Source organism: Saccostrea cucullata, unplaced genomic scaffold (genome assembly GCF_032062105.1).
Source record: "Saccostrea cucullata isolate Sc308-1 unplaced genomic scaffold, CSIRO_AGI_Scuc_v1 ctg3719, whole genome shotgun sequence".
In the NCBI taxonomy this organism is placed as follows: domain Eukaryota; kingdom Metazoa; phylum Mollusca; class Bivalvia; order Ostreida; family Ostreidae; genus Saccostrea; species Saccostrea cuccullata.
In genome coordinates, this window is record NW_026927101.1 from 102,734 (window position 1) to 126,500 (window position 23,767).

Here is a 23,767-nt window from a genome sequence, read left to right on the forward strand (position 1 = left end):
CTGAAAAGACCGTAAGGTAATTTGACGATCAACAGGAGTCCCAAACAAGCCACATGAATAGGAATACCTACATAACGTATACACTATAACTCGGAACTAAATTTCAATGAATTATTAACATCTATTCCTGGACCCTGGGGTCTTTAGACCAGGTGAATTTAAGTGGAGGTGCTCATTTTATCTCCCTTCGAATAATCAGGAAAGAAATGAAATAATTATTGAAGCTATTTATGAGTTATTACAAGAACTCACAATTGCATCCTGAAATATTGTTGTTGTCCTAGAAAAGTAGTAGCAATGGTCACCATATGGAATCCATCCAGTCTCACAAACTGCAAATAGGACGTACTTTAATGAAGCGACTTAAAAAAAAGCTTAAACTGCTTCAAAACAATAAATACAAAAAATGGAAAAGCTATAAAATGCATAACTTATTATTTAATCTTCATCTATTAACTGTAAGAAAAAAAAGACGATTGTCATAAGAAATGACGTAAAATTAAATTTAAAAAAAACATCAAAATGTTATAATTAAGACGTAGTCAACACAGTTTATGCATTATTGTAAGATTTTTTATGAGTCACGACCAGTGAGTTATTGTATCCCAGAGTATCCAAACTCCATCACCATATTAACTAAGCACAGAGAACTACATTTTTGTTCTGCTGTGAAAATATTACTTGATCAACCTTCCACTACATACAAACTGCTTTCAACGACTTTATATTGACAAGCCCATCACAGCAATGGCTAGTGTTAGGCCTGCTTTGTGGTATTTCATTAACGCCAAACCAACATCTTATGCTAATTTTGATGTGGTTTAATGCTGTCATGTAATTTACCATTAAGAAGAAAAATTCGTTTTATGGCATATTTTCATTATTGTTAGGGTCTTTTTAATGTCTTAGTCAATATCTCTTGTAAAAATTAGACCCGACCGCCTTTTTGTAGATCGACTTATATGTGCTACTTGTCATGACATCATTTATATAAAGTGATCTTGAATACAGTGAAAGTAATCTTACCTGATGAACGTTCGGAGGAAATGTTTAGAAGTGCCATTTTTGATGAATTTTGATCCTCACGAATATCCTGTAATTCTTCATAAAATGAACTGGACAATATCGCAAGGCTATCCTCCAGTTTGTTCATTGTTTTGTTTATTTGATTAATCCTCTGATGTAAATCATTGGTTTCATTTTGTAAAGAAAGTACATTCACAGTTTGAAACTTATCTAGTTTTTCTCTTTCAGTTACCGTTGCTTGAATAGACACAAGCTTTTGATTGAGTTTCAAATTGTCGTCTTTCATTCTCTTTTCTTTTTCCTCCAAAATTCGGACTTCTTTTATCACGTCAAGAAGTGTTGCCTTCATAACTTTGGTAGTGTTTTTTCTATCTAATGCATCCATCACTAAACTCTGAATTTTTTGTACCATTGAAAAACGCACTAATGTTTCTTGATTCAAAATATCCCTAAGAACGCTAGATGCTTTGTCAGATGTTGTACTGGGCAATACCTCTACGTTTTCCATTGTGTCATTTTCAGCTAAATTCAAGTGTCCAAATGCTTCCCTTAGAGAAAGCAAAATATATACAAATTGCAAAGTCCTCATTTTTTGTGTCTTATCCCAGTAAACGCATCTATAGTTATGTCTATTCTGGTAGGGAACATAACAGTTTTATTTTCTGAAACAGACATTGTTTGCAATGCATGATTGAGATAAATGAAAAGAAGTCTTGAATTGTTACAACATTCTTATTTTAATCAGCCTATTTTGAATCACATGAACTTCATTTTGCCTGGGATATCTGATACGGAAATGATCAGAAGATATTTTATCTTTTATCTTAATTTCAATAGATAAAACAGATTAACATTATTTATGTTTTTGATGTTTCTTCCTCCACGCCAAGAAGCAAAAAACACTCATTCTCTAACAGATTGTATCAAAGAGAGTTGAAAAATAAAAGATGCAAATTTCATTATTCTTGGATTTTTTCGCAGAGATTTGCTTTGGTTTTTTTTTTTTTTTTTTGTTTTTGTTTTTTTTTTCTTTTTTTAGCTTCAATAATTAACACAAATTATATCTTTTACAGAATCACAATTGGAACAAATGAAATGTAAGCACATTATGAGATTTTACATAAGAATTGTAAGGAACGATTTTTTTTCTGACCAATCTTTTGCATTTTAATGAAAATATTCATATCTAAGTAGTAATAAAGTGCAAATGAACATTAACGTAATGTGTTAACGTAGGAGTTGATATAATTTACAAGCGATAAATTTATAGATGAAAACTGTAAGATTCTTAAAACAAATTTCGTATCCATTTTAGATATTTATTTTTAGTGACACAAAACTTTGTTTACATTGGTGCAATAATAGAGATTTTACCTACACATTCATTACATATCTTTAATAATGTGTGAAACGTATAATGTTAATTGAATAGGCATTAACACCCCTCCCCGCAGTCACGCATTTTAACTCATATACCATTTGCTATTTCTAACGCAAAATCACGCATTTACCGTTTCCCCGCAATCAGGCATTATCATATAAAAGTTCATTTAATCTTCAATTTATTGCCAAATTCCAACAATTTTATACTTGCTTGAATCTCATAAAATAGGAAAAGCTTTTTTCTAATTAAAATATTATTTCAGAATATTATTTACGCTAAACTTTAGAGAAATTTGTACCCCGTTATAAAGTGCTTGCGGGGAATTGGTAAAGTAATATTTCTATGACGCGAGGATTCAATGTATGTTGCATAGCAATTCTGTAAGTTGTAAAGAGTTAAAGTATCAAACATTGTCATTCATCTGTCTCAAAGGGATATTGAGAGAGTTGGGCGTTTATTTCTAGTAAAACAAAATGAATGTTTTATTTATTACAATGTATCTTCCGTAGTTTTTTAATAGATTCTTTATGCTTTCTAGATGTTTTAATTTGCAGCAACAAAATTTCTTTCAGTCTGCCATTTCAACAAAACAGTGGCGTCTTGCAAAAATATAACCAAACACACATCAGTCGTCATACATTTGTAAAGTCCTCATTTTTTTTTATGAATGCTTTACCTATGGTGTAATTCTATGTTGTGTTCCGCCATTGAAAGGAACATTTAATTTTTGGAGGCAGACGTCTTCCGCATCTCGTGTTTAAGATAAGAAATACAAGTACACTTGTCTTAGGTCGACAATCTTTGAAGCATATGTACTTTACTTTGTCTAACTTATTTGCAAAGGTGCATTAAGTATGTTATCTTTTATAAATAATGACCCTATGTAAAACAGATTTACTTATCTATTTTTGCTTTTGATGTATTTTTCCGTCGTCGGAAAATGGCTTCGTGGTTTAAGGTTTTAGCTTTTTGTGATACATAACACTGTGGGAAATTCAGTGATAGAGAAATGAGAATTTGCACACTATCAATGATAAATGCAGCTTAATTGTAGAAAGTCTTTCTATTGAATCCCAACAACTTTGACGTTTTGACCTTGACCTTGGTGATTTTTGCACTAACAAAAAAACTTTGGCCATATTTTTTTAACGGTAAGGGTTAAGGCTTTCATATATCAAATATGTAATTCTTGTGACAAGTCTCTTAATTGGATACCAAAAACTTTGACCGTTTGACGTTGACCTTGGAGTTTGGCCTACCTTAAAAATACAACCTTGACTATAATCTTTCAAGAGTTAGGAATTGGGCTTTTATACTTCACAAATGTAATCCTTGTGACAAGTCCGTTCGTTTGATATCAAGAGCCTTGACCCTTTAACCTTGGAGTTTGACCCATTTTTACACAAAAAATCTAAACTTCTTTTACCTTGGCCCTAATTTGTACACGATAGATACTTGGATTTTTATATTTCAAATATCAATTTTTTGTGGCAAGATCTTTTATTTGGAAAGAAAAATTTTGACCTTTTGACCTTGACCTTGGAGATTTCATCACTTACAAAAAGAACTTTAACCTTGGTCATAACTTTTGAATGATAAGGGCTAAGGCTTTCATAAATCAAATATGTAATTTTTGTGAGAAGACCTTTCATTTGATATCAAAAAACTTTTACCCTTTGACCTTTACCTTAGAGTTTGACCTACTTTTTACAAACTTTAACCTTGGTCATAACCTTTGAACAGTAAGTATATAAAATTCTTGTGAGAAGACCTTTCATTAGATATCAAGAACCTTGATCTTTTTACCTTGGTCTTCGAGTTTACTTTTTACAAACTTTAACCTTGGTCATAACTTTTGAACGGTAAGGGCCAGCACTTTCGTACTTCCCATATGTAATCTTTGAGATAAGGCCTTTCTTTAGAAACCAACAACCTTGACCCTTTGATCTTGACCCCAGAGTTTGTCCTACCTTTCAAAACGTTAACCTTGGTCATAACCGTTGAACAGGTGGAGCTAGGGTTTTATATTTAACATTATTTTTTGTATTTCTTGTTAAAAGGCTATAATTTAGTACCAAGAAATTTGATCTGTGTTTTAAAAGCTTAACCTTCGCTTTGTTGCCATACGAGGGCATTTCAAAATATACAACTTACATGATGGTGTTAAACTTCTGCATCTTTGTTATCAAGAATAGCAGAGGAAAAACTGATGGGACCAGTATTCTTTCAAGAAATAATTGACGAAAATGAATCAGCGTACCTGTTTATGACACTTTAACTTCTTATCAATTCTTATATATCAAAGACTTATAATCACTGTAATCTTCACTGAACGATAATGTACACCTGAATAATCCATTATATCCCTATTGATGTTCCTAGATTGAAATAAAAATTGGCTTCCTAATCGTTTGATGTTTTCGTGTTATGTGCGTGCGAGAAGCTGTGCTTTATAATTAACTTTTTATAAACTTATCAATATAATCAGAAGAAAAAAAATGTAAAAGATACATTTTAAAGGTTCGGAATCATATTTAAAGTCCTAAAAACCAGATATTAGATATCCTCGATTTCTTAGCTTTTAATATGTTTTCTTCATTTTATTCCTAGTCATTAGCCTCCTGCAGATAGGAAGGTTGTTTCTATTTAGAAATGAACTCTTGTGCAGAAAATAATGCAAACTTAGTGGAATGCTTGAAATATCCGGGAGATAGAAAGAAAAGCCAGAAGAAATGAGGAAATTTTACACTACTGGACGAAAAAAGTGCTGAGAATCCCAAAGTTTACTGATAATGTTTGATAATTACTGATACTGTGCTGTTCTTGCTGATAATTACTTATGTTTACTGTTATTATTACTGTTGTTGCTGATAATTTAAGTTGTTGCTGATAAATACTGATAATTACTGTCGTCATTACTGTTGAGTCCGATAAATACTGATAAATACTGTTGATGAGCTGTCGTTGCTAATTTGATAATTAATAAAAAAAATAAAATTCAGGGCTAAAAAAAACCCTTCAATTATTACTCTCCTTTATTTAAATAATCAAGACATTTCCCTATTTCTTTTAAAATGTTCTGCTAATGACAAAAACTAAACACTGATTTCAATTCATTACTATGATACTGTTGTGAAAATGCTGAAATAATTAAATGAAATCTTCAGCGTATATTAGGCAAATGTTTTCTACAAATCTATGAGAAAATAATATGATTTATCGTAAGCTAGATGAATGGAATAATTATTGTAAATTTTTATTGAAGATATAATTTATAAAATGTTCTGTAAATAAAAAGAACATAAGACTATCTTTAAAAAAGTTAACTTCATCACAGCCGTCTTCCGACTCCAAGAATGGGTAGGGAGGTCAGTGATGTTTATTTTTCAATAATAAGAAATAGTTCTCAGTGGATGGGAAAAAAATCAGGACAAAAAATATGTTTCTTACAGGTTAGAAAAGTTTGATTCGCACCGTTTTCACTCGGACAACTGGTCAAGAGAGGACAGCATTCGCTTTTTAAAGATCGCCTTTCATAGAGCTTTCTTTGTTTTTTTGCCTCAAAGATTTTTTTCATATTTTACGTGTTTAGTTTTCTGGTCTCTTATTGTCATTTTTTTTTTTTTTTATAATTTTCTCTAAAATGAAAAAGTTTTTTTTTTAAATTTCATTAAGTTAGAGACAAAAACAGGGGCGAATAATTATGTTCAATCTGAAGACACAGCTTTCTCTTCATTTATTTTGAATTTTATTTATTTATTTATTTTCTTTTTATTTATTTTTGAACGTATTGTACGTGTTTGTAGACTGTCGCATAATATAACTCTTCTGCATGCACATGTACAAGCTTAAGGTACACACACCACATGTGCAACCGGCAGATGGGGGCTGATTAAAATTTAGTGGTCCGAATTCCTAGTACCGGTATAAATGCAAAGGTACACAGGTGTTTAAATATAAAACTGATTTTGATGTCGATGATTTATTAAATTTCATGACACAAAACATTTTTATTCATTATGTTTTAAAATCTCTTTATTTTTTTTTAATTCAATCTCATGAAAGGAGAAATAAATAAGATATGAGACCTAGTGTAATCCATTATGAAAATTAATAAAGTTAACCTTTATTGTTTTCTTGGATGATCAAATTGATCAGTTTTCTTTGATCAGAAATCGATGATCAACCTGTGATTTGGCTGTGCTGTGTACATGTCTTCGGATCCGGGGTAGAACAGTGTACAACTTGTATATTCCATGCAAATTGTAGTGGCCAGCGTAACAATGGGCACTAATCACCTATTGTTCTTCGTCTGCGGCTACCGGTGTACACAATAAACAAACTACCTACACTGTACCTGCTACTTTGAGCAGAAACAATCTTCACCGGGTTATGAAAAAAAATTATCCTCTAATTTTAATTTTGACGAATAAAATTGATATTAAAAAATAGCAAAATAGGACAGTGCAGTATTAAAAGGAAAAAAAAAAGAAATGAAGTTTCAATTCATGAACATTGTACATATTTAATAATTATTTTAATCTGCATAATCTACCTATTTAAGTTCAGTAATTTATTTCATTTTAGGAACATTTCTTGAGATAAATCTAAAAAGAATGCTCTGGGGAGGGGTGTTGTTTGTTAATGAGTCCGTGAAAAACCAGATATTGATACGGAACATTTGACTTCATCTTTTAATTAAAAAATTCTGCAAAATGTAAATATAAATTTAAAAGAATTAGATAGTGTAGTGAAAGCAACGTTTGTAATAATATTAGAATTACCTGAACATAATTCAGAAACAAGGAAACTCGACATTTCTGAATCCGAAACAAAAATCTTTTATGAATTTTGAATGTTGGTAACATGACGATGTTTATCACACTCATGAATAAAATTCATGTTCTGAATTTTGTATCGTTCATTGATTCTCTAAATTAATTTTATGTACATTTATGTAAAATATGAAATAAGCAATTATTACATGTATGATGTATAAAATATAAAATTAAAGAATCAGCCTTTCTTCGTTAACAGCATTTCATCCCCCCCCTTTCTGTGCTACATGTACATTCAAGTAAAATCAAGTCAATAAGCGCCCAACAAGTATTGTTCGTTTATACAAAGGCCCTGGACAAGGCGAACATGGAATGAAAAACAAATTATAGTCTTTGTACAAAATTATTTTCTAATTTGTTGTACGGCGTAAAGAATGTACTAATAATTGACCCGATTCTCAAACCGAAAGTAGAACTCTTACACGTGGTTGACATGTATTCCAAAACAACAAGCAAGACGGCATTTGGATGGAAAAAGAAACTTCCAGTTTTATTTTTTTTATACTGACTGGCCAATGTAGAACATGCTTTAGCAGTTGTTTAAATTGATCTCGCTGCTACCGGCAGCGTACAAGCTAGCCATAGGCCCATTCTATGTGCACTACTATTAACGAACAAGGACGCATATTTTATCAACTGAAAATCCCACTGCATAAGATTTATAGTGTACTGATGGCTTAGCAAATAACTGTGTTGAGACCACACAATGATACAGTCTGTATAAAATTTGCATGGAGGGCATAATCAGAGATCTAAAGCGCACTAGCTAAAAGTATATAAGATATTATAATTCATAAAATTAAAAATAATTTAATTAATTGTTTGAATTTGTCACATTCTTCAATAAAATGGCATACTGTATGCTTCATGAATATATTTTTGTGAGAAATATTTCATACTGTCTTGTTAAATTTAGAATTGTATAAAAATAGAGAGGGAGGGGGGTGTACATAACCAATAGAGCTCATAAATGTACATGATCAGTTCTCCTCGAGAAATAATAATTACAACCATTAACCTAAAAGCTTTTTATGATCTAATTTGAACACTATGATATAAAAATGATTATAAAATTAATATAGTCATTAAATATGAAGACAATGAAAACATGCCTTTTAATTCTCATCTAGAATAATTTATTTTGTAAGTATACGGTAATAGTTTTTAATAAAATAAAACTAAATAATAATTTTGCTATTTTAGCCCATTCCTAGCTTAAAAAAAGTGGCCACAGTAATTAATAAATTCAACGACAGCACATCAACAGTATTTATAGTAATTAACAGTAAAACAGTAATTACCAGTATTTATCAGCAACAACTAAAATTTCAGCAACGACAGTAATAATAAAGTAAATATCAGTAATTATCAGCAAGAACAGCACAGTATCAGTAATTATCAAACACTATCAGTAAAATTTGGGATTCTCAGCACTTTTTTCGTCCAGTATTGGTAACATGATGTAAAGAAAATAATGGATGAATAATGATGCGTTGCTAAAATTACTGATAACTTTAGGGCTGATCACCAAAAGACTACTCGATCAATTTTATTTGTAACATTTCTACCTGTACCATAATGGCCAATTACAAATTGATAATATTAATAATTTTACCGAGATAAATTAATTGAACTTATTATAAAATATTCACTACTTTACAAGAAATTGAATTTCCGATTAACCAGGAATGTAAGGTTGTGAGGGGGGAGGGGGGGGGGGGGTAATCAGATTACATATGTGTGCTGATCAATGCTTGAACATGATGATAGATAATTTTTAAAATGGAGTTTAATAGTGAAGAAACTCCAGCTGAAATGTTTTGCTTTTCATTTTTATTTTATTTTGGCTAGCTTTAAGTTTTGGATATAGCTTCATTAGAAAGATTGCGTTAGGATCTCCGAAAAGTTATTTAGGACTTACATTCATCGATGTTTCAAACTTCAAACGTGATTACCGTGTCATCTTTTTAATGAGGTGTTCATCACCTTCCATTTCTATAATAATTTCATCGTTTGTTCTCTTATCTGAGCGCTAGTTTCATTGTCTCTCTGTTAACGGTTTGTACTTTCTTAGGTATTTAAAAAATCAATAAAGTTGCCAAAACGACAAAACAATTAAATCTTTATAAACTTTTTTTTCTTGAAAATACTTTTCTAAACTTAAGATATCTATAATTAGTTTACACATGCCAATGTTTGAATCTTTCAGTATAGGATGTGTTAAATTCTTATTGGCTATGCTCCAAATGAAAGAAAACTGGCAAGAATACTATGAACTATGTGACTCAGCGATCTTTACGTGATACAACAGTTATGTAGACCCCTCTATTTTCTTCTTTACATTTCCAGCAATGAAAATACCTTATATACATATAAGTTTTGTGAATATATTCGGAGTGTTAATCAAACACGAAACTCGGTCATAATTCAAAAAGTACGCTACCTTTCATTTACTAGGATTTGAATGTTAAAATTTGCACAAATTCACGTACTTAAGATTTATTTGCTGCTGTATTTTGTTTATATATATTTATAGCCATGCCAATTCCCTCATTGGGACATCACAAGTGCTATATTTCCATTGTATGTTTCTTCAATTGACCACACAAGGGGTTTGCAGTCGTATGAATTTCATGGCGTTATTTAGCAACAGCTTATGATAAAACACCGCTTAATGAAAGAAATATCATCAAGTGTCACAAAACACCGTTTAATTAAAAAAAAATGCATCAGTCTATAGTTGACATTTTCAACCGCTTAATGATATAATTTGTTCTTTATAACTAACGGTGATTAAGCTATAACAGATGAGAATTTCAGCTTATAATATATTTGCATAAAGTGTTGCAATTGCAAAGGCATTTTATCATAAGCGGTTCTTAACGATGCCACTGACAATAATAAAGACCAAAAAAATCAGATAGCTACTAGATAGGAAACTAACCTGTACAAAGTCGCACATGCAAAAAAAGTGAAAAAGAAAAACAAAGAGAATATCCAAGATTACACATTTTCTGAATTAAGAAAGATTCGGATTATAACAAAATGACCAAATAAAATATCCACGCCTCCATTCATCACAGACAATTAATTGAAGTCCCAAAATGAGAAAACAATGAAAGACTGCAGTGCCAAGAAAACACTTGGTACAGCATCAAAAGAAAAACCAGTATCAACAACTGTAACCAGACATTCAAAGAAAAAACAGTGGACCATAAGCATAAGGATAAAAGAAGAAAGGGGGCTTCATCAATGTAGAAGAGGTCAAAACTGGTGATATGGAAAATGCCGATGAATATGAAGTAAGTTGTGCTTGTGAAATGTAGGAGCCTTAGATGAATGTTTTTAACCTTTGTTAAATTAGCTAAATGTGATGATTGTCTAGACACTTCACTCAATTATTCTTTTCTTGTAATTCTTGTAAAGAAAAAAAGCAAACAATGGATATTCTTTTAAATAACCCCTTGTAAAAGGAAGCAAAAAATGTATGTAGATCAAATTGTAAATGTTTCTAAGAATGTCTCTTTTGCTTTTTTAAGCATTTTCATAAGAAGAAATATGTAAATAAAACGAAAACTTATTTTCATTTAAAGATAATGTAATTCTGGTTGTAACACTGTATTTGATTTGATAAAAAAATACTTTATATCGTATAAAATGGGTTGCCTACGTCACTATGACTTGCGTCAAAAACGGATCAATCCGCTTCATGTTACATTTAAATTTTGTACAAACTAAAGTCATTTTGTTAGAACAAAAATCTTTTTTTCTTACATCAAATGAATTAAAATTAAATTATAAGCAATGAATTTAATAGCTACCCATTTATAAACGGTATAAACTGGGTTGGAACAATTTATGCTTTTTTATCCAGTTTATACTGTATAAAATGGGTACATATTAAATTCATTCCTTAAATAAATAAACTTTAAAAATTCATTAATTTGTTAATATGATTTAATTTAAAAAAATGTTATTGATTACATTAATGGCGCGTCATGCAGTTACATATACACCAGTATCTGAGTAATGCCCTTTTGAAATATGTACCTTCAGAGAAAAGAAGTTCTAATGGTGTTTCAAAATAAAGTGAGCAAACAAAGAAAATCAAACTGATATATTGTTGAGGGATATGTTTCTCTTACTGAATGGTAGAATTTTCAATAATAAAGCATATGTTGGTTAATATGTGCTAAAATTCAACAGAACTAAATTGAAACATCAAACAGTTTTGATATACTGTGATTTATCATTCATAACATTTAGCAATCGTCATTAAAATAATTAATATTAATATAAGAATAACAAAAACAGTTTACATGTACATGACATAATAATTTGCATTTCCCCTTCTCACCAGGATGACACTACATGTGTGTATGTAAATATGTATTGTCACTATTCCCTCTATTTTTTTTTTTCAAATCAGTGTGGTTTTGACGCTAGATCGTCTATATACTAGAAACATACTGAATTTTAACCATCTTTCTAATAAGTCTATTATAAAATTTTGTTTTTTGTTTGATTTTGTGTATACCTGAGGGAAAAATGCATAAAGCAGAGAAAAAGATTTTCTGTTTTGATTTTGGAATGCGTTTTGTACAGCATTATTATGTAATACAAAGATATAATATACTGCAAAATATGCATGAAAAATAATTATATATGTCAGTATACAAATCTCTTTTCAAGCATATACTGTGCAAAATTTTCATTGATTATTAACACAACAACAAAAAGATATATGATACAGCAAAAATCAATAAGAACAACACAACAACAAAAAGATTAGCAGTCAAAAACAGCCTTGCGAATGCTTTATAAAAAATACAACGAATTTGCTGTAAAATCCACACATCTGAAAGAACAGCAAACAAGAATCACAGTATGGAAAAACGCTTATGTCTTATGTATACTTGGCCTTAGAACTAGTAACATTTTTGGAGTATTTGCAGTGCGACTGTATCATTTGACCATCTAAAATATACTAGAGCCGATTTATTTACTAGTACATGAAAATTCTTAAAGTATATCATTTTGTTGAATTTTATTTCTCTTTCTTGATGATTGCGTTATTTGATGTATACATCATTGGAAAATATTATGTATGTCACAAATAAGAAATGCAATGAACTTCAAAAGCAACTTCTCTTGAATGAAATCTTAAATAGTGCATTCCGAGGGAGGAAATTAGAAGATAGAAATGTAAACTTTACTTGTTTTTCTCCCTTAAGGGGAGACAGGGAACATGTCACATGACTAAAAAGACATATTACGTCATAATCAATACATGATCATTAAAATCAACAGTTCTTGTGTATTTTATTCTAAATTCTAAAATTGATTTTCAAACTTTAATTTTAGAAATTATTGATAAAGTTTTTAAAGATCTTGGATAGATATTGTGAAGGAACATTTGAACGTTATCTGACGTAAGGAGACGTAGTGTTTAAATTTGCCAAGTACACGCACAAGTTTTATTTATAATAAACCACCATCATGATAAATTTCTGAGGCCATTTTTTGAATTAATATTTTTTAGTGTTTACTAGCAGAGCGGCACATTTTGAATGTTTATTTCGTTGTCAATGATCGGAAAAAAGGTGCTTACGTCTAAAGGCGATATTGATAAGCTTCACCCTGTGATATTTATGCAGTAAATAATTACGATGAAGGACTGACATTCAATCGTAAATTTAGAAATATTTATTGACAGAATTTTTTCCAAATGAGGTTTTTGCCGTTGAAGCTACCTTGAAAAATGCAGAAACGCAAATACAGCTAAAAAAATTGCTTTCAGATAAAATTATTCTGAAATATTTGAGTATATAGTGTTATTTATCATTTATTAAAAATAATTACCATATAAAAATAATTAACCGTTTTAAAATGTTAAGTACATATTAAATTAGTAAAATAAAAAATACGAAAAAAAAATATTTTTAATTCACTACCAATATTCATAGAAATGTATATTTTTTTTTTTCAAAACAGCACACTTATGTTCGTTGTCGTGGTCAAAGGTGAAGAAAGGTTGATTTACTACACATATATTTGGATCCCTGAACGCATCAGCTACAAGATAAAATTAGAACTTTTTAAAAAGTAATTACCATAATTAAAATAATTAATAAATTATAGTCTGTATTAAAAAATATTCTAGCACACGTATAGAAATGTATATTTTTTTTGATAATAATAATGATTCAATGTTGAATCAACGTTGTTTATATGTTAGACGTTTATGTTAGATTTTGACAATTGAGTTCCACGTTGAAATCTTAACGTTGAATCAATGTTGAAAGTCAATGTTGATTAGACATTGAATAAAAGTTGATTCAACGTTTTTTCCAATTTTTTTTTCGGGAGGTGGGGGGGGAGGTCATTACTTACTTAAAATTTCAACCGTTTTATTACATGGTTACTAAGATGCCTTCATAATTGTATAAAGGAAAACATACATGTACTGTATATGAAAAGTATATATATATATATATTGTAAACATTTATTTAATTTCATATCAATAGATGTGTTACAATAAATTTCAACAATTTACATTTTATAAATCATGTTGCAAAACTCGAACATTTGTATTTTCACATGTGGTCATGAAATAGTCCAGAACATGAAACCATTCCAAGGTAAGATGTAAATCTTATACGGTACCACTTTTGATGCACCAGATACGCATTTCGACAAATTATGTCTCTTCAATGAAACTCTGACATGTCGAAAATCAAATGCTTTCTTTAAAGAGTAAATTTTAAATAAAATCTTGGTGTTAGAGTCCTGAGGGTTGTGTTGATCTCCTGATCAGTATTCTCTAAGGGATTGTGTTGGTCTTCTGAGTGGACAGAGTGATGCATTTTTAAGTTGATTACCCCTACAATGTACAATGAAATTGGCGTGAGTTGGAATTCAAAAACATCCATAATCACGATCGATAACAAATCGAGTTTTAATTTTTAAAAGCTAACCACAGCTGTATATATAAAATCTTTAAAATTCTCAAAACTTACCAATGACTGTTGTGCTGTCTTTTTAAAATATTTTCCGGATGTCCTACTGCCCATGCTCTTCATTCGTTCTTTGCCAAATTTGTACTGAATTCATATTTATCATTGAATTTGTAAAATTCCTATATTTACCATCCTTGTCAGTTATAATAGTTTAGGAATGATATACGGTAGTGCGACTTTCTCAAGGCCGACCTCGTTACGGTTCGACAGTGTTATAGTCCGACGCAATTATAGTCCGAATTATCTATCAGCGAAAAATAGGATTGGACCGCTCAGCGAAGATCCGACGTTGAATCCATGTTGGCAATTCAACTCAATTTGAATTCAATGTTGAATCAAAGTTACATTTTCAAAGTTGAAAAGTCAACGTTGAATCAATATTGTATCTAGATTATCAACGTCTCAACCCAACTTCAACTAATATTCAACGTTTAAACAACGTTGTCTGCCTGCTGGTAATGATAATAAAAAGATACCTTTATACAACCCTCGTACATGTAATGAATGTTTTGCGTCTGCTTTGCAAAAGTTTTGATCGTTTGCAAGCCATTTGTTGTTTTGATGCTTAATCAATGCCTGATGTACATGTATGTGCTCAATGTATCATGTTTAAAAGACTTCGAGGAAACAATACTACTTACTGAGATTTCCCGATTGTTTTCCTAAAGAAAGTCTATAACCATCAGTCTCAGCAGAGATGGAAAATGAGCTGTACTTTACTCCATAAGTGAAGACATTGAACTGTGCATTTATGTACACATGCAGATCGTATTGGAAAGTTGTTGTCAATTCATGAATAGCATCATTTCCTAAATAGAAAAAAGTTATGCTAAAAATCAATCTACAAATAAAGTGTTCAATGAATTCCCCTAGACATAATAAAATGTTTAAAAGAATCGTAAAATATTACAAATCGAGTAATACCCTGGGAAGTTCATTTTTTTCAATAAATTCAGGAAAATACCATGGAATGAGAACAGTGTAGTGGTAAGTGTATATTCAGGGTTGAATAGGTTCTTAAGGTCAGACGATATGGTCCTCAAATATCTGTTTTGTATATCTTCATAATGTATGAAAAAATATTCAAAATTGTAATTACCTTCTGATTTCTAAACCAGTTTCTAAACGTCTTTAAAGAGTCCAAACACTAAAAAAATTATATTGGTGAATTATTCTGTTCCCAAAAGGATTATATTAGAAAAATTACCCTCTGGTATCTTATGCAAATGCCTGGTAAGGCACCTCAATTTTTTTTGTGAGGAAACATGTTAGAGGAGCAATGCTTCAATGACAAAATCTTTGAAAAACTTATATATTAATGCGGAAAATATCGTCTGTCCTTAAAGCTGACCATGATTTGTAAAAGTAAAATAGTTATCCTTGTCATATATTTATTTTTGCTCGTTTCCTTTTTCAAGCCCATATTAAGCCTTTGACCTATTCAAAATTACAAGTATTTCGCTGTACACATACATGTATATATCTCTTCTGTGGAGACATTTCTGCATTTTCGTTGTTACTAGGTACAAAAAAATAAATTAAATTAATGCATGAAGGAAAATTTGTTTCCCAATTGTTCATAATGTTTTCGTTTGTTTGGTTTTTTTTTTACATGTCACTTCCCTTTTAATATTTTTTTTTACATGGATATATATATATATACATATATTGAGATTGATTGATTGATTGTATACTGTTTAACGTCCCTCTCCTGAATATTTCACTGATATGGAGACGTCACCATTGCCGGTGAAGGGCTGCAAATTTAGGGCTATGCTCGGCACTTACGGCCTTTGAGCAGGGAGGGATCTTTATCGTGCCACACCTGCTGTGACACGGGGCCTCGGTTTATACGGTCTCATCCGAGGGACCGCTCCATTTAATCGCCTTTTACGACAAGCAAGGGGGTATTGAGGACCTATTCTAACCCGGATCCCCACGGGGCCATATATTGAGAAGCGAATGCTCTAACCACTGCCCCATGCACCGGACTGTTTCAAGGGTGTAATCTCGTTTACCAATGTGTACACCAGGCAATATGAATCTCATAGCTTGATGACGCGACCTGTAAATATAGAGTGCACGTGTACCGAATGCAAAGGGTATGTAAAACCTGATGCTTTATCGGAGATAGAAAAAAAAACAGATATGGAGTATGACTTTTTACGAGTCGTTCTCAGCTTCAATAGAGAAAAGTTAAATAGGAAATACATAGCTAATTAAACATTGACCAACAATTAGCACATACATTTGTCGTTATATATGATGTTTATTTTTTCTTCAGAGGTAGGGGTATCTGATCAATATCAATATTAATTTTGCTCCCAGATTTATCTAGTTTCAAAATATTTTTTTTTTACCAATCATTTTATTTTGGGTTTTATTTCCTATTTTCCTGACCGTTCACGGTAGCTCAGTCGGCAGAGCGCTCGCTCCGTGATCGGGAGGTCTTGAGTTCGTATTTCGGCCGCGTCTGACCTAGTCGTTAAAATGGGTAGCAACTGTTCCTTCGCCATGCGCTGGGCACTTTGAAGTGAAAGTTGCGGGTCCTTCGGATGAGACCTTAAAAACCGAGGCCCCGTGTCAGCGGCAGGCGTTGGCACGATAAAGATCCCTCACTGCGCAATGGCCCTGAGTGCCGAGTAAAGGTCAAAATTTGAAGCCCTTCACCGGCATACGGTGATGTCTCCATATGAGTGAAAAATCCTCGAGAGGGACGTTAAACAATATACAATCAATCAATCCTATTTTCCTGTTTTCTTTTATATTTCTTGCTTTCCAACTCAAACATACTTTTTTTTGCTTCTACATTAAACATATATTTTTCTGTTGTTTTGTATAATCTATGAACATACCACATGAAAAAAAATCTGTTTAACGCCTTTACGGAAAAAAAGATGTTAACATTCTTTTTTACAGCTTTAAAAAGATAAAAGCTTGCCCTAACAAAATTATAATCGTAACTTTAGTTTACTATACTACAGTAACACAGTTTTTCACTATAGTAAATCAAAGTAGATCTAATTCTACTATGGAATTCAGATTGTTATATTTTTTTGGTTCTTCAGTTCATACATGTTAATGCAAAACTTTTATGATGAATAGAAAAGTTATTTGTATATTAACATAATATTTCTAAATTTTGCATAACTGTTACCGAATTTAAGAGATTTTAAGCTTTGAAATTAAAAAAAAAGAGTGTACATGTAAAGTTTCAAAGTAAATCAGAGTATGAAAGTTTTAACAGTAGTTAAACATAGTAAATAATTTTTGTTAGGGAAGTGCTTTGAAGTGTTAATCCAATTGTTAATCCGTAAAACTGAGCTATAATTATTTGTAGGAACTTGTACAGCGGGAACCGTCAGATAGCCCAGTTCGTAGAGCGCTCGCTCCTTGATCGGAAGTTCGTGAGTTCGAATCTCGGCCCCGACTGACCTAAGTCGATAAAAAATAAGTAGCAACTGTTCCTTCTTCATGTGCCCGGCACTTTGAAGTCAAGGTCGTGGGTCCGTCGGATGGGACCTTAAAACGGGGGCCCCGTGTCATGGCAGGCGTTGGAACGATCAGATCCCTCAGACACTGCTCAATAGCCCTGAGTGCCGAGCGAAGGACACAATTTGAAGCCCTTTCACGTTGGTATATGGTGACGCTTCTATATTAGTGAAAAATTCTCAAATAGGATGTACAACATCATAAAATCCATAAATCAAAGTGAAGCTGGATTCCTCTCTTACCGAGCCAGTAAGCATCTCGAACATCCCCAAAACCTCGCTTGTAGTCCTCCCATGTTACATTGAAATTCATATGGGGATTGCCCCTGTACTGCACCACCTGAATGAAGGAAATTATACATTTCTGTAATTTAAGCATGATGCTACGAAATTTTGTATAGAAAATATCACACTTGCCACTGACACGATGAAGTGGAACCCCGGTCTTCGATATTTCTATATTCCATAATTGAAAGAGCTATCTACCATATAAGTAATTTTTTTCATGATTTCTCAACTTTTCCTCAAGACTTAAAAATAAATATATGCAATTGTATGTGTATTTCTAAGTGATGGTACCGTTCACGGTAGCTCAGTCGGTAGAGCGCTCGCTCTGTGACCGGGAGGTCGTGATTTCGCATCTCGGCCGCGACCGACCTAGTCGTTAAAATGGGTAGCAACTGTTCCTTCGCCATGCGCTCGGCACTTTGAAGTGAAAGTTGCGGGTCCTTCGGATGAGACCTTATAAACTGAGGCCCCGTGTCAGCAGCAGGCGTTGGCACGATAAAGATCCCTCACTGCTCAATGGCCCTGAGTGCCGAGTAAAGGTCAAAATTTGAAGCCCTTCACCGGCATACGGTGACTTCTCCGTATGAGTGAAAAATTCTCGAGAGGGACGTTAAACAATATACAATCAATCAATCAATTTAAGTGATGGTATATCTTTTCAGGTATTTCTTGACATTTTTTGGCAGAACATATTACACATTGTTGTCAACAAGCAACTTTTAGATTTACCAAGATATTTTTTTTAAGAATACTTCTTGATTTTCAGTGTTTATTTTAATTTACTTGGCTGCATAATGTTTTGAATGGTCAAAAGGAATCATTGGATTGGATGCTGAAAATTCAAGACCTCTTTTAGTGAATACCTAGTCGAACAATCTTTTTTGTGGAAGTGTTTACGATTGAATTAGTTTAAAATGAATTCATGAATGCGAAGTTTTGTGTACTTAATTTTTGTTATACTTTTTATATATGAGAGCAGACCTGAACATATTTGAAATAGATCAAAGTTCTCTTTTTTGTTGTTAGAAGGCTCCAAATCGAAACTCAGCGCCACGTCAAAGATCGCTATCTTTTACTTTTTCTTTTATATTTATTGATACAAGATTTATTAACAATTCACAAACTCGTCAATATTCTAACCTATTGTGTATTATGCTGGGGATCCTATTGTACCGATGTACTAAATTTTGATAGTCAATAGGTCAAAAAAATGTTACATACATTCATTTACCGTACTTTTTTTCAATAAAAATGAATAAATTACCTTTTTATGATGTTTTGATTGAACTGTCTATATATTTTTACATGAGAAAGACACAAATCTAACCGAGTCTAGCGTTTGTGTATTTAAAGAGGTTACTCTGGTAACGGTGCAAATGTTTGGCTAGCTAGAAAGGTCAGAAATCAAACAAAATCCGTCTTTGATTTTTTTTTTTAAAAATCAACAATTTCTCCCATTATAAAATAATCATGTTAATTCAATTACGGATTGACATTATATTATTAGAAATAATTTCCATTTAAACTAGCTTAAATATGTTGATGTAATAAATTCTAATTTCATTCATTTTTCAAAGTATTATATATCTTCCTTAGATTCCTAATCTAGTTAAATAAAACGGGGAACTGTCTCTTTATATATATTTTAATTAAGATAATGAACATTTTTTAATTGAAAAAAAAAAACATATTTTTTTAAAACAATTAATATAAATCAATGTATTTTGAAACCTTTTCAGGTAAATTTGAAGCAATGTCATTACAAATTTCAGTATTATTTCGCCTTTGAAAAGCTTTACAATTTTAACTAAAACAGGGTTTCCTATACGAGGGGTTATCAAAAAGTTCGTGGACTGGCGCATTTAAAATTAATACTGTTAAAGATACTTCAGTGAAATTTAGAGTGTAACTAAATATACATTTTCCCTATATACCATGAAGATTTTATATTTCAATTATCATTTTTAAAACATTAACATGCTATAACGTATGTGATGGTTTGTCTAGTCGGTGCAACCTCAAAATATGACAATTTCCGATCTTAAAGTGTAAAAAGTAAATTGAAAAAAGACTATTTCTTGGCAAACTTTCCCGTAATTTTTACAATATGACGTCATACGAGGGTTGATCCAAAAGTAATGTCACAACTTCGATAAAATTTCTCCTAGTCGACGTAAATTAACAAAATTTTACATGATGCAAGCTATATTTATTTTAAATCAGTCCTGAAAAAATCAAATTAAAATGATTTATACTTTTCAAAATATCGAATTAAACACAAAGTGCGATTATGGTAGTCGCCGCACCTAAATAACGCCATAAAACGGATATGCGCCGTCACACACTCTTAAAAACGCCTATCCATCGTTTTATTAAAAAAATTTGATATTCACAAAACATTCACATATTCTATTTTCTTTAAGAACAATTGGCACCTATTGTACACTTTATCTATAATTTAATCCTTCGTCAAAATTCTTTGAACAATACCATAAGACAAACTTAAAAGTGTCTCATATCACTCAAACTGCCACTAATCTCTTTTACGACAACGTCGACGCCATTGAACGTTTCAACCAGACCTCCTATCTTTCGGTATTTCTGTCCCCAAATGATCATTTATTTACGTATTACCTGTCCAAAATCTCTGAAATCATCTATGAACAAGTCTCTCGTTAACAATCTTTCCTCTGCGAGTTTGATTTACCATCATAACTGTTTCTACTTGTGATTTCCCGATTTTGAAGGAAAAATACATAACTTGTTTCGGTGTTTTATTCCATTTCGATATTTCCTTTCTGCAATACATCAGATATAAACAATACTGTTTATGATGAAAAAAAAAAAAACAATGCTGCCATTTAATTTTTAACTAAAGATTAGAAAATGTTGTAAATTTTGTCTTTAAAAATATTGGACGATTAGACGATTTTTTTATGCTTTTTAAAATGTGTTTGTCTTTTTTATTCTGAAAATATTAACTTTAAAACGTGACGTTTAGTTGTGACGCGGCGACATCCCCTACGTTTAATGTTTTAAACATCCATAAAATGAATTCAATTGAACATTATTCACTGAAATTTTCAATTTTGATTAGATTTTTGTTTATGCATCTTTTGGTGCATTATATTTGATAATATGACACCAAATATTAAAGATATGGACACAGTGACATTACTTTTGGATCAACCCTCGTACAACTGTGCCGTAATATTTTTAAATTTTACGTCATTTTGTGTATTCTGTGGAATTGAATAGCCATTTTTATTATCCCTCTGATAAGAGAGATAACTCATCTGATAAGAGAGATAACTTTCCTCAGACATTTTGTCATGAAATTCAGTGAATTGTCATGTCAGAGTTTACAAATTTCATTCATGGGAACCATTTTATGGTCAACTCAATCAAACATATGCTATGGTACAAATGTTGATTTATAGTTTCTATTGCTAGTAAGTACATTAATGATTTATAATAATTTACTTAAAACATTTATACTCAGTTCCTTTAAACAGTGTAAATTGAGAAATCTGTATCTCTTAAAGTATAATTCTTTAAATTGTACCGAAATTTCAGATGCAGTATTGTTTATAAACATTTAATTAATATTTTGTTTCATTAAAAATTATTTTCAAGGGCGATAATGGAACGATAACTCTTGTTTATGGATGCGTGTTTTTTTACATGCACAGAAAACAATATGTTATTGTGATTTAAAAAGCAGCGCTTCAGTATGTTTTCTAATGGGAATTAGATAGGTATGAGAGTAAATATTATTTTTATATATACCTCATATTTCTAATTTAATTGTGAGATAAAAAATAATTAATCTTTCTATTTACCATCTCAAATTTTCTTCACATTATGATTTGACATATTATTCATTTCTGATAAAGTAAGCAATGCTTCATACTTCAAACTATTTTCCATTTGAATTTAATGCTTTAGTTGTTGCTGAAAATCAATGTCTGGATTTTAAAAAAAAAGTCCTGAAATTTAGAGCAGAGGGATATTGCCCCTTAAGTTCGTTTAAAATTGTTCAAGTGAGAAATGACGCCGGATGGGAAAGTTTTTTCCCGGAATATTATAAAGTTTTGTGTTCAACTTGGTAAAACTCCAACAGAGACCATGGAAATGTTTAATCAGGCAGGGGAAAGTAAAAACGTATCAAGATCACTTGTATTTAAGTGGCATACACTTAACAAAACTTCTACGTGTTCACTTTAATAAATGTCTTTATCTAAAAACTACTTTATAGAATGGTATGATATTTTCAAATTATATCAAAAATTGAGTCTTCTCAACAATTGTAGAAAGAAAATTCAATATCACCGATGAAAATCAATGTTCCGTGACGAAGCTTAAAAACAATAAATCCGTATTTTGCGGCACGTGTTTTGTGTAATAAGCATCTTTTTGTGATCATTATCAAATTTCAAAAGCTGGTTTCACTAAAAAACACAAAACATTGGTTAAATGACCATTGAGATAGAAGATAGAGCCGTTGGAATGTTGCTATCTGGACCATCTTTACACCACGTTTTACTCACTTTTATTTTAGCGCTTAATTGTACTTCATATTACTTTTAAAAAATGTCAACAGTATCAAAACACATTTAAACACATTTTGCTACAGGCTGTGATCATTTTTATCACCAATTTATCACAATTTGAAAGTTTTTGACAAAATTTAACGACACCGGTAGTGACCTTGATCTTCTTCAGATGAGAAAATTTCGCGTCACAACAGGTTAAAAGAGTGTTAAAGTGTCCTGAAAAAATGTTAGAAACATGGAAACAAATCATTTCAATCTTACAGATATGATAAGAAATCGGTGCTCAAGGCAGTCTTATATCAGCTCAAACAGTCTGAATTATCCTTAAAGCGGCGTACTAACGTGCTAAAACCCCATGGATATTGACCAAAAGGCATTTTTGTGACGATACACTGTCAAATTCTAGGATCTGAATCCCATTGAACACATTTAGGATTTTAAAAGAAACGTCAAAGCCCCCTCCCCCCCTTTTCCTCACAATTTCAATGGTTTGGAAAGATCAATGCAGTATATGTAGGTGTGGCAGCAGATAGGCCAATCTCCTATTCAGGGGTACATGGTATCCAACAATAAAGATTTTCTTGTAGTAATTAGAGCGAGTAGTGGGTCTTACACAATCGAGATTTTTTTGTGTGAATTTTCATTTTGAGGGTACACCATTTCCTTGACACTTTACTTAAAATTCTGACGAGATACTTACATGAAATTTACGCAACATCGAACTTAAATATGCATCATTAACCAAGAAATAAAGAAATTATTTATTGTTCGCATTTGTTATTTAAAACTTCAAAAATGTTAGGTGAACACTTAGAAGTTTGGTTCAGTGTATACGATTTCGAGACGGTAGAGATTCATGTTAATGCTATTTGCGAGTCGGATGCCCAAAACTTGTCACCACTCAAAATAACGTTCATCGCGTGAGGGAAATCTTAAACTCGGATAGACGGATTACATTAACACAGTTGAGTGAAGATCTTTCTATCTCATATGGATCCATATACAACAATGAACACAACGATTTGAAAATGTCCCGGGTCTGTGCAAGATGGGTGCCTAGACTCTCAAAAGATTCTGAAAAAGTCAGAAGAGTTGAAGAATCAAAAAAGTTTCTGTGCCGATGATCAACAAAACTTCTTGGACCGAATCATAACTGTAGACGAA

The 23,767-nt window shown here is 31.5% G+C and overlaps 2 protein-coding genes across 6 annotated transcripts in view; both read right to left on the reverse strand.

Annotated features, from left to right (window-relative positions):
* The window catches only part of LOC134273450 (fibroleukin-like), a 61,527-nt gene that overhangs the window by 32,578 nt on the left and 5,182 nt on the right, over positions 1–23,767 (reverse strand). For 2 of the 4 annotated variants that reach the window (XM_062755648.1, XM_062755647.1), the window contains exons 3-4: positions 18,003–18,099; positions 14,910–15,077 (exon numbers count right to left, since the gene is read on the reverse strand). In XM_062755648.1, the coding sequence (XP_062611632.1) occupies positions 14,910–15,077; positions 18,003–18,099 (265 nt within the window). Of the gene's footprint in view, positions 1–252; positions 333–1,026; positions 1,689–11,560; positions 11,571–14,909; positions 15,078–18,002; positions 18,100–23,767 lie in introns of those variants that run through there. The other 2 variants (XM_062755645.1, XM_062755650.1) reach the window with 2 other exon arrangements.
* The window catches only part of LOC134273448 (C-type lectin domain family 4 member M-like), an 89,996-nt gene that overhangs the window by 12,211 nt on the left and 54,018 nt on the right, over positions 1–23,767 (reverse strand). The gene's annotated exons all lie outside the window — the stretch shown is intronic.